This window comes from Salvelinus sp. IW2-2015, linkage group LG2 (assembly GCF_002910315.2).
Source record: "Salvelinus sp. IW2-2015 linkage group LG2, ASM291031v2, whole genome shotgun sequence".
NCBI classification, from domain to species: domain Eukaryota; kingdom Metazoa; phylum Chordata; class Actinopteri; order Salmoniformes; family Salmonidae; genus Salvelinus; species Salvelinus sp. IW2-2015.
The window spans coordinates 36,231,423-36,243,535 of NC_036839.1; the positions used below are offsets into that span (position 1 = coordinate 36,231,423).

The following is a 12,113-nucleotide window of genomic DNA, read 5'->3' on the forward strand; positions in this document are numbered from 1 at the left end:
AAAATTGGGGAGAAAATGGGATAMATTTTTWAAAAATAGAAATAAAAAAATAATAAATAATAATAAATTAAATGAAAAGGAATGAAAGCATAAACAAAAGAAATACAAAATATAGTTATCACACCTTAATCATCTAATTGGACTGTATTCTATATACGTCCAAGGTCCTGGCAAAATGACTCTATCATGGCATTGTCTAATGTCATATCTAGGGTGTTCCTAATTTGCGGTGTGTTGTTTAGGGCACTATCCTAAGTTGATAACTACATGATAAGTCTACAGCTGCAAGGAACCAGCTTCGGGAAGTCTACAGGGATGACCAATGGACCTCTGTGGAGAAACTGGTGAGTACTGTAGCTGAAAAGTCAAAGGCGTCAGAGTACATTTTAAACTTTACTAACGCTGGTATTTTGTTCTAACCATTAAGTGATTCAAGCATAAATCCTCATTAAATGTTCCGTTGTACGTGTGTTTTCATGCTTACATAAGCACACATGCCAAGGGAAAGAACCAAGTATCCTGGTAGGTTACAACTTGTTCAGAATGAGTCTGAAGTCATCAGATAATTTCCAGGTCGATGCCTGGAGGTCAGTAAGAATTGGTGTCGACCTCAAGACGTGTTAAGGGGACCTGTCGTAGTTTTATCAATAGCAATTAGACTTGTGTGGTCTCTAATCTTCTTACTGATTGTTGCTGGACTGACTGTACTGGCATTGGTACTGGTACTCAAGGGGACCAGTTATCCTACCGATTTATTCTGAAATATTATCCTACTGGAACAGATGATTAGAGCACTTTGCTAGTTGAAATGTAGTTGAACCTACACATGGCAAGGCATGACTATTTTTGCCATTTGTTTTGGAGGTGGAAGTTTACGATCAGTGAGGTACACCTCAGTAATATCTTGGATGTGTTCTAAGATTACCACCATCTAGGGGCCTTTCTGCTCATCACTGTTCTCATACGGGAGTTTACAACTAGATTTGTTTTCTGCTCTGGTAGCCTTGTACGGTGTTGCATTTAGTTTTCGACCCCCCCCCCCCATTGGCTTCGATGAGGCTCATCATGGGTCTGGGCTACTATTCTCACCCTTTGTGTCTCGGGACCCCGCCACCAGTGGGTGGTGTTGGTATCCGAGGCACAAAGGAGAAGGTCGGACCCTATTTACGAGTTGTCAGCAGCCGCGTTGTTATGAAGAATGGTCAATGGTCAATCAGGTTTGCTGATGGAATGTGTCGAGATATCGTAATATCTCATTGGATCGGATTCTGCACCAAGAGGTTTCGAAACGTCTTTTTCCCAAGGGGTGCTTTCGACAGATACCCCTCGTGGATGACTACATTGCACCTAGCGTTTGGGGAAGACAGTGTGGTCAGGGGAGAAGGCACTGTGACCTGTGACCATACATGGTTGTTTTTCCAATCCATCAGTAGGAGTAACCGATCCATCAAGTCTGCTCCGAATAGCAGGGTTTCAGATTCGAGGCTGGTAACATACAGAGGGTGAATGAGCGATACGTCCTGGAAGTGTAGTTTCAGCATGACTGTCAATGTGAGAGGCGAGGTAGTCTGAGTGAAATCTCGAAGTGTAGTGTCACTTCGTTCCACCTTTAACCAACGTTTAGTTGGATTCAAAGCCCTTTTGAGATCATCGAACAATGTTTAAGAGATGAACGATATTGTTGCGCCCTAATCAATTAGCACATGACAAGTTAAGCAGTCCTCCAGAACTGTTTCCAGGTATGGCCATTTAGAGTCACGTTTAGTGGACATATTCCCCACAAAGTGGAGTGGTCGTTCGTAACAACATGATGTGCCATTTCTGTTCAAGGTGAAAGCAGAACGACTTTTCTGATTTTGAGTGGGCTTGGCTTTAACAAAGCTTTTGACCTTTTTCATCGCAGCCTTTGTATCAGAGTCTATAGAGGAAGTGGGCTTGTTTCTTGATCAAGCGGGCCCTGGATAGGTTCTCGAGTGAGAGCGGGATAATCTTTCATTTCAATGTCCTTGCTAAGGGTGTTAATTCCTGCGAAATCTGGTGTCCGATAATTCCCCGTCTAGTCCTTGTGACTTATCTTTTACCCTATCCTCAAATTTTTCATGCTTTAGTTCTTCATGTAGTGGAACTTCTAGAGAACATTGGTCTACGTTTTGATCGTCCTTTAACCATTTGTTACCCTTGTGCTCTGACACTTTGTGTGGGTTGGGTGCAGGAACATAGCGAACAAGTCAATTTTAGCGGTAGTCGTTTCGATGGAGACGTACTTCACAGTTATTTTGACTGTGGTTATTGGAATTGTGGTTTCATGGTAGAAACTGTTGTTGTGTGTAATCTCTTAACRCTCCAATACCTGATAATGCACCCTCTAACTGGAGAGAGTGCTCCTGGTCAAACTTCAAAACTGAGTGGTCAGGGCTCTTAGCGTTGTGAGCTTTTGATGCCTCAAAAGCTGTGCTTGCAAGCTCTCTGAGTTGTTAGATAGGCAAGCCAACGTGGGCTGTAGGGCCCAAGTAGGTAAYGAAGGTGGGATACATGTTCGACAGAAACATTTGTTTGAATGGTAACAGCTCTTCCATTCCTGTTTCAGTGAGTAAGCTTATGGGTGTTCATTCCGAGCTTGTTTGACAGTGTTAGCCAGTGAGCTATCGTGTTTGCGAGTCGCAGAACCACTGAATTCTAATTTCAAAGTTGTGGCAAGTTTATAGTAGTCGTTAAGCATGTGTTGCTGTTGTAGACGAATGAACCTCGTCACGTGTCTATTCGACGTTCGCTACAACAGGTATACACTGTCAGAACCCATAATGTTCGGGTAGCCATCCAATGCCTTTATGTCAGCTAGGRACGTCTCAGTATCGTTTGGCTGACCTGGAACGGGGTCAAAGGTGGGGAAATTCTTGACGAGTTTCATGGTTTCAAAGTTTTACTGTTAACCTACAAAGCATTACATGGGCTTGCTCCTACCTATCTTTCCGATTAGGTCCTGCCGTGCATACCTACACGTACGCTACGGTCACAAGACGTAGGCCTCCTTATTGTCCCTAGAATTTCTAAGCAAACAGCTGGAGGCAGGGTTCTTCTATATAGCTAAATTTTTATGGAATCGTCTGCCTATCCATATGAGAGATGCAGACTCGGTCTCGACCTTTAAGTCTTTATTGAAGACTCATCTTTTCAGTAGGTCCTATGATTGAGTGTAGTCTGGCCCAGGGGTGTGAAGTTGAGCGGAAAGGCACTGGAGCGACGAACCGCCCTTGCTGCCTCTGCCTGGCCGGTTCCCCTCTCTGCACTGGGATTCTCTGCCTCTAACCCTATTATGGGGGCTGAGTCACTGGCTTACTGGTGCTCTTCCATGCCGTTCCTAGGAGGGGTGCGTCACCTGAGTGGGTTGAGTCACTGACGTGATCTTCCTGTCTGGGATGGTGCCCCTCTCGGGTTYGTGCCGTGKGGGAGATCTTTGTGGGCTAAACTCGGCCTTGTCTCAGAGTAGGAAGTTGGTGGTTGAAGATATCCCTCTAGTGGTGTGGGGGCTGTGCTTTGGCAAAGTGGGTGGGGTTATATCTTGCCTGTTTGGCCCTGTCTGGGGGTATCACCGGACGGGTCCACAGTGTCTCCCAACCCCTCCTGTCTCAGCCTCTAGTATTTATGCTGCAATAGTTTGTGTCAGGGAGCTAGGATCAGTCTGTTATATCTGGAGTATTTCTCCTGTCTTATCCGGTGTCCTGTGTGAATTTAAGTATGCTCCCTCTAACTCTCCCTCTCTTTTCTCTCTTCTCTCGGAGGACCTAGGACCATGCCTCAGGACTACCTGACCTGATGACTTCTTGCTGTCCCCAGTCCACTTAGTCGTGCTGCTGCTCCAGTTTCAACTGTTCTGCCTGCAGCTATGGAACCCTGACCTGTTCAACGGACGTGCTACCTTGTCCCGGACCTGCTGTTTTCGACTCTCTCTCTCTACCGCACCTGCTGTCTCTAACTCTGAATGATCGGCTATGAAAAGCCCACTGACATTTACTCCTGAGGTGCTGACCTGTTGCACCCTCTACAACCACTGTGATTATTATCATTTGACCCTGCTGGTCATCTATGAACATTTGAACATCTTGGCCATGTACTGTTATAATCTCCACCAGGCACAGCAAGAAGAGGTCTGGCCACCCCTCAGAGCCTGGTTCCTCTCTACGTTTCTTTTTAGGGAGTTTTTCCTAGCCACCGTGCTTCTACATCTGCATTGCTTGCTGTTTGGGGTTTTAGGCAAGGTTTCTGTATAGCACTTTGTGACGTTGGCTGATGTAAAAAGGGCTTTATAAATACATTTGATTGATTGATTGATGAGTTGTTTTTCTCACAAAAAGTAGTGCACTGGGCATTTACTTGTGTTAGAACACCGATATAGACATATGTAGCACAGGCAAAACTCTGCTTTGGCAAAAAAGTTAGTTGTATAATTAAGAACAGTATCTTGCAGGATTCAATAGTTGTAATTGTAAGACTTGTTGCCCTGTACCTTTCTCTGGGATTGTCATTCTAATGGAATCCAGAAAGAACAAAACCCTGTCCTAAAACATTTACATCAAAAAGGTGCAAAGTTATGGTCAAAGACACAAAACATCCACATCAAATTAGATGTTGTTCTTGAACCAATAACATGGAAAACAACCACTTTTTGTGCAGTATTAATTTACCATCCTTACAAACCACAAATGTACTTTACTGTATTGTACATTTGCTGGTAATCTAAGTTTGTACGGGTAGACTTTTCATCACCATAAAGAAAAACAATGCACCATACAGTAATCGAGTACATTGAGACAAAGTAGTTTGTGATGATATGATGTGATGATCTGGCTTAGTTGGTAGAGTATGGCCCTTGCAATGCTATGGTTGTTGGTTTAATTCCTATGGGRGACCAGTACGGAAAATGTATGCACTCACTACTATATGTTGCTCTGGATATGAGTGTCTATGGAAAAGGAATGACTAGATGCCTGGTTCCTCTCTAGGTTTCTTCCTAGGTTTTGGCCTTTCTAGGGAGTTTTTCCTAGCCACCGTGCTTCTACACCTGCATTGCTTGCTGTTTGGGGTTTTAGGCTGGGTTTCTGTACAGCACTTCGAGATATTAGCTGATGTACGAAGGGCTATATAAAATAAACTTGATTTGACTAGACCATTAAAGCTTTCACATTGAAATAAGTTGCATTTGCAAAGTATTTCGAAAAACTGGAAAACATATACTCAAGCAAGTATTTTTATATTCCACACATATTATCAGATCAACTGTTTTGTACAGATAATTATCAGACTCAAGTTACACACTCAAATACACTCAAAGGTAAACACTCAAATACATGTAGTTATTTTTCTCTCTCACACAAGTAGTGCTTTACTTGTCCTGTATTAGCGACAAATACAGACATCTTCAGTGTCCGTAAAAATTTTTTAATTCTATATCCACCACTGCATCCAAATCGCAGCACCCCCACCCCCAAACTACTCCCCCCACCTTCCCACGCACTCAGCTGTCCCCCATAACCTCACCGCTGCAGTCCGAGCCACAGTCACCAGCGAGGCGCAGCGGAAAGGTGGGATCCCCGAACCTACAGCAAAGCAGAGATCAACTCCGGGGTGAAAACTGTCAACTGGAAACTTCAAGGATGCCCAATAAATGGGTTAAGTACGAAATATACTTTGGAACATCTACAGACAAAGTAAGCAATCATTTGGTTGGATAATTTTTGGGAAAGAATTACGCTACTTAAAAATATTTTGGTGGATTTCTATGGACGCAGTCATTTGACCAAAGCACATGCTCGCACATAGCACGAATAGAATGTGCACTTCTGACATTTTTCTTTAACCCTCAAACTGGATTTACGAACCCTGAACGAGACCTCTACGTTCTTGGAGTGTGTGGGAGCGCACGGCGCTGCGTCAAACGGAACAATGAACGTCAGTCTGGGACTCACAAACATCACCACCTGTGGAAACGAGTCCGTGGTTCTCAAACCGCAACATGTCAAACAGAAAGGTGAGGAGCCGGGCCACCTATATTTATGTTTATTCATAAACCTAAATGAAGTGACCAAATACGGGAAAAAAGATACACAAAAGCAGTGTTTAGGTTTGTTAACTGGATTCGTCCTGACATTCGTTATTTTCTTATTTCTAGTTGTTTATTATTATTTGTGTACTTGTATGACATGTTTACTGCATTGTTAGGAGCTGGTAACACAAGCATTTCGCTGCACCCCCTATAACATCTGCTAAACTGTTTACGCGACCAATAGGCCTACAGTTTGATTTGAAAAACCATTGCATTTTCGTCAATCTGACACAAAATTCAGTTCACCAGCAATAGGCGCTCAAACTACGGATTCCTTGATATTTCGTTTATCAATAGGCCCATTCCAAATATCGAAGTTAAACCCGAGCCTGAGACAAAACAAAACAATTTTACGAAAAAGTTCATCACTATTACATGCAAAGTACAAATGCAAATGTTTCCATGATGCTATTCCATTATTWTTTTTAAATAAATCGAATTATATATAATAGAATAATGAATTGGTTGCAATTAATAACATTTAAAAGGGCTGGAACATAATGTTCTGATTGCTACAGTAATCAATGTCCCCTATCTTTCTAAGAATTGTTGGTCAACCGAGTCAACCCGAGTGCAGATGCCTAGACTTCTCCACAAATGAATTACAATAGCACTAGTCTAGTGTGTTTTCATACAGTGCGTGCGTGCGCGCGTKTGTGTGTGTGTGTGTGTATGAGTGTGTGTGTGCAGTGATGTAGCTAATTAATTTAGCAGCAGAAAAAGCAACAGCGCATTACGCACTCATGTATCCAATCTAGTCACAACGAAACCCAATGCTGGAGAACATCACTCTTATTCAGAAATCGTCACTCCTGGAAATACACCCCTATCCCCCTTTAAAACCATGACTACCACCCATCCTTAAACAAATTGTTGACAGACATTACTACTGCAATATTTACCATACATGAAGCCAATTCCCAGTGCAGTCAGGAGACTGAAGCTTTATGCCTGCTCCACAAGGTCAGCATTGCTCTTTATCAATCTGGAAAACTCAATGTTCTAGCTGTATCTGTCCACTGCTAACAAGGTGGCTTTTTCCCACGCTCATTTTGATCTGTTGTCTAGAGCAAAGGCCAGTGTGTGTGTGTGTGTGTGTGTGTGTGTGTGTGTGTGTGTGTGTGTGTTTGATAGCTAGAGAAATGACCAAAGAGAGCATTCCCTTCCAGCTCCTCCATCCATCCCTCTATCAGTGAATGATATTGACATGCTGATGTACCGTAATGAAAATCAACTCTGAATACCTATGAGAAACAGGTTGGTGTCAGGTGTCTGAGAAATGTGATCAGAGAAATGATTTTGACATGGGAATAAGGTTGTGATACAAAAGGAGTGGAAGTGAATTGTACACCGCACCAACCAGTATAGATTAAGGGAGAGGGAATGAGGGGAGATGGGAATGTTGGTTAGAAATAATTATTGGGAATCAGATCGTTAATTGATTTTAGGCTATATCTACTCAGCATGGACACCAGCCTTTATGCAACTGGTCCATCAAATCAAATTGTATTAGTCACATGCGCCGAATACAACTGGTGTAGACCTTACAGTGAAATGCTTACTTACGAGCCCCTAACCAACAATGCAGTTWAAAAAAAAAAAAMAATGTCGGAGGCATTGGTTAGTTGAGGTAATATGTACAGGTAGGTAGAGTTATTAAAGTGACTATGCATAGATGATAACAACAGAGAATAGCAGCGTCGTAAAAGGGGGGGATAGTCTGGGTAGCAATTTGCTTATGTGTTCAGGAGTCTTATGGCTTGGGGATAAAAACTGTTTAGAAGCCTCTTGGACATAGACTTGGCACTCCGGTACCACTTGCCATGCAGTGGCAGGGAAAACAGTCTATGACTAGGGTGGCTGGAGTCTTTGACAATATTTAGGGCCTTCCTCTGACACCGCCTGGTGTAGAGGTCCTGGATGGCAGGCAGCTTATTCCCAGTGATGTACTGGGCCATACGCACTACCCTCTGTAGTGCCTTGCGGTCGGAGGCCAAGCAGTTGCCATACCAGGCAGTGATGCAACCAGTCAGGATACTCTCGTTGGTGCAGCTGTAGAACCTTTTGACGATCTCAGGACCCATGCCAAATCTTTTCACCCTCTCGAGGGGGAATAGGTTTTGTCGTGCGCTCTTCACGACTGTCTTGGTGTGCTTGGACTAGAGGTCAACCGATTAATCGGCATGGCTGATTAATTAGGGCCGATTTTAAGTTTTCATAACAATCGGTAATCGGCCTTTTTGGACGCCGATTATGGCCGATTACATTGCAATCCATGAGGAGACTGCGTGGCAGGCTGACCACCTGTTACGCAAGTGCAGCGTCAAAAGGACCTTGTGGCTGCAAGGAGCCAAGGTAAGTTGCTAGCTAGCATTAAACGTATCTTATAAAAAACAATCAATCTTCACATAATCACTAGTTAACTACACATGGTTGATGATATTACTAGGTTAACTAGCTTGTGCTGCGTTGGAAAAAATCAATGCGGTGCCTGTTAATTTATAATCGAATCACAGCCTACTTCAACTTCGCCAAACGGGTGATGATTTAACAAAAACGCATTGCCGAAAAAACACAATCTTTGCACAAATGTAGCTAACCATAAACATAAAAACATAAACACCATAAATACAAATGGTATAGAGAGAAATAGTCGACGCGTCATAATTTCTATAATAACTACAACCTAAAACTTCTTAACTGGGAATATTGAACCACCAGCTTTCATATGTTCTCATGTTCTGAGCAAGGAACTTAAACGTTAGCTTTTTTACATGGCACATATTGCACTTTTACTTTCTTCTCCAACACTGTGTTTTTGCATTATTTAAACCAAATTGAACATGTTTCATTATTTATTTGAGACTAAATAGATTATATTATATTGTATTATATTAAGTTAAAATGGTCATTATTCTAAATAAATATATATATATTAATTGGTATCGGCTTTTTTTGGTCCTCCAATAATCGATATCGGTATTCGTGTTGAAAAATCATAATCGGTCGACCTCTAGCTTGAACCATGTTAGTTTGTTGGTGATGTGGACACCAAGGAACTTGAAGCTCTCAACCTGCTCCACTGCAGCCTCGTCGATGAGAATGTGGGCATGCTCGGTCCTCTTTTTCCTGTAGTCCACAATCATCTCCTTTGTCTTGATCACATTGAGGGAGAGGTTGTTKTCCTGGCACCACACGGCCAGGTCTCTGACCTCCTCTCTATAGGCTGTCTCGTCGTTGTCGGTGATCAGGCCTACCACTGTTGTGTCATCRGCAAACTTAATGATGGTGTTGGAGTCGTGCATAGCCGTGCAGTMATGAGTGAACAGGGAGTACAGGAGGGGACTGAGCACGCACCCCTGAGGGGCCCCTGTGTTGAGGATCAGGGTGGCGGATGTGTTGTTACCTACCCTTACCACCTGAGGGCGGCTCGTCAGGAAGTGTGTGTGTGTGTATGTAGTGTGGTGTGTGTGTGTTGTGATGTGTGTGTTTGACCAGCGCTCTGTCAACAACAGCAGTTGGTACAAACTGAGGCTGTGTACGGAGACGAGAGAGTCTTAAGCCTGAGGAGGCCCTTCACTGCCCTGTATGTAACACACACTATATTTAGCATGCCCCTCAGAATCACACACATTATCCGACACACACACACACACACACACTGATGGGGAATATCCAAGACCGCAGCTGCTGCCATCATCTTTAGTCACTCAGTCACCCTAACACTTGCTCACTTTCTCACTCAACCACTCTAATTTCTCTGTTTCTCTCACTTTCTCTTTGTCCCTGTGTGTTCTGGTATTTTTAGAACAGTAGACTGAAGTAGGCAGACAGAAAAACAGACAGTGCTGTATGCTGGTGGAATCACATAGAGGGTTGAGTGATTTCATAGCAAGCCAAGCCTCCTTGACCAGAGGACTAGAGGTTCAGCTCTAACACTCAGATGACTCCCACATGCTTCAAGCCCTCTTGTCATTGTGAAGCAGACAGTTATACTTGATTTAAACTCTTTTTTACAGGGCTGGGATGGATTCCATTTCAATTCAGTCAATTCAGGTGAGAAATTGAAGATCAATTTGACTGCAAATTACCCTTTGTTTTCAAATCAGAAGATGAAATGAATTAATAAAATTTCAATACATTTTGAGAATCAGTGGAGTTGAAATGTAGTTGAGCCTGGTTTGTGTTAAGGTAACTCCTCCCATCATGCATGACTAGGTGCTGCAAACAGCATGAGCTATCATATCAAAAGACAAGTCATCTAACACGGCTATAACACACACACAGCAACTCGTCTGTAAACCCTTCTCACTAGCTGTAGTACATTACAATATGACAGTCTTATAGCAGGTCATAAAGTGATATTATCTCTTACGGAAGTGCTTGACAGTTGTCACCTGTCGTATCATGCTTATAACATTGTAAATTAGGCTGGATGATAGATGATCACTGTGGTACATTTTTTATTAAACTAATAAAATGTCTCCCAGTAAAAAGTGTCTGCTGCCCCAGTGCACTCATATTGCTAGTGTCATTAAAGAGTCATGTTTATTCTTATGGCCCATTGTGCAGTATATGTGGTAATAAGGTGGACGTGACAAGCAGTGACAAAGACAAGCTATAGACAGTACCAAAGACAGTCTAGAGACAGCGACAGACTTGCTAGAGACAGTACCAAAGACAGGCTAGAGACAGTGGCAAAGACAGGCTAGAGACAGTGGCAAAGACAGGCTAGAGACAGTGGCAAAGACAGGCTAGAGACAGTGGCAAAGACAGGCTAGAGACAGTACCAAAGACTGGCTAGAGACAGTTCCAAAGACAGGCTAGAGACAGTGCCAAAGACAGACTAGAGACAGTGCCAAAGACAGGCTAAAGACAGTACCAAAGACAGGCTAGAGACAGTACCAAAGACAGGCTAGAGACAGTGCCAAAGACAGGCTAGAGACAGTACCAAAGACAGGCTAGAGANCCAAAGACAGGCTAGAGACAGTACCAAAGACAGGCTAGAGACAGTACCAAAGACAGGCTAGAGACAGTGCCAAAGACAGGCTATCGATCACAAGTAGAATACTCCTAGTTTCCAAATGGMACCCTGTTCCCTATATAAAGCTCTATGGGCCCTGGTCAAAAGTAGTGCACTGTGTAGGGAATAGGGAGTCATTTACACTATTTGCTATTTAGTGTCTGTTTTTACAGTGTTTGGAGGGTGATAGGGTGGCCGGTGTCCCGGTGGTTAGCGCATTGCGCCAGTAACTGGAAGGTTGCCAGTTCGAATCCCCGAGCTGACAAGGCAAACGATCTGCTGTTCTGCCCTTGAGCAAGGCAGTTAGTTAACCCCCCAAAACTACTATGTTTACACAATGGTTTTGATTTGTTTGAATTTAACAAGGCAGACTCAGTGGGTGTCATGTTTACTTCACTGTAGATTTAGTGTGGCTTACCCCACCTCTAAACAATCACAACTACTACCTCCGTTTATGCAGTTTCCCATTCTCTCCGCTCCCCGCTGACTGTGTAAGCTAAGGAGAGATTTGCGCTGTGCCTTAAAATGGGAAAAATCTAACCAGTAAGATATCTGTGTGTGTTGTTTTCATTTGGAAATGTTGGTGCATGAGGCCGAGGTTGCTAGGCTACTGTGTATTGGGGAGAGAAACTTGAGGAAACATTCAACAAACTGGACTATTGAGTCATCATTTAGCACCTGCATACCCAACAAGCAATTCAATTCAAACCTTTTCAAAAACAGTGTCAACACAAATGCTTCTGTACTGGCCAACCAAAATGCTGAGTCACTCAAGATGGACTTACTATTTCTCTCTCTTTTTCCATCTCAGTAATGGATGGATGCCTTCCGTAATGAGCTGTAGTGATGGAAGCTGTAGGCCCAGGTTCTGACCAAAGGGGTGAAAATGCACAATTCTCTTTATTTTCTAGTTACAGTATGTCTCTCTCTCTCTCTCTCTCTCTCTCTCTCTCTCTCTCTCTCTCTCTCTCTCTCTCTCTCTCTCTCTCT

General features: G+C 43.2%; 1 protein-coding gene across 1 annotated transcript in view; it reads left to right on the top strand.

The window, feature by feature from the left end:
* The first annotated feature begins 267 nt into the window (after positions 1–267).
* The window catches only part of LOC111971641 (unconventional myosin-XVI-like), a 26,491-nt gene continuing 14,645 nt past the window's right edge, over positions 268–12,113 (top strand). Inside the window, exon 1 of the mRNA XM_070446335.1 lies at positions 268–344. Within this exon, the coding sequence (XP_070302436.1) occupies positions 268–344 (77 nt within the window). The remainder of the gene's footprint in view (positions 345–12,113) is intronic.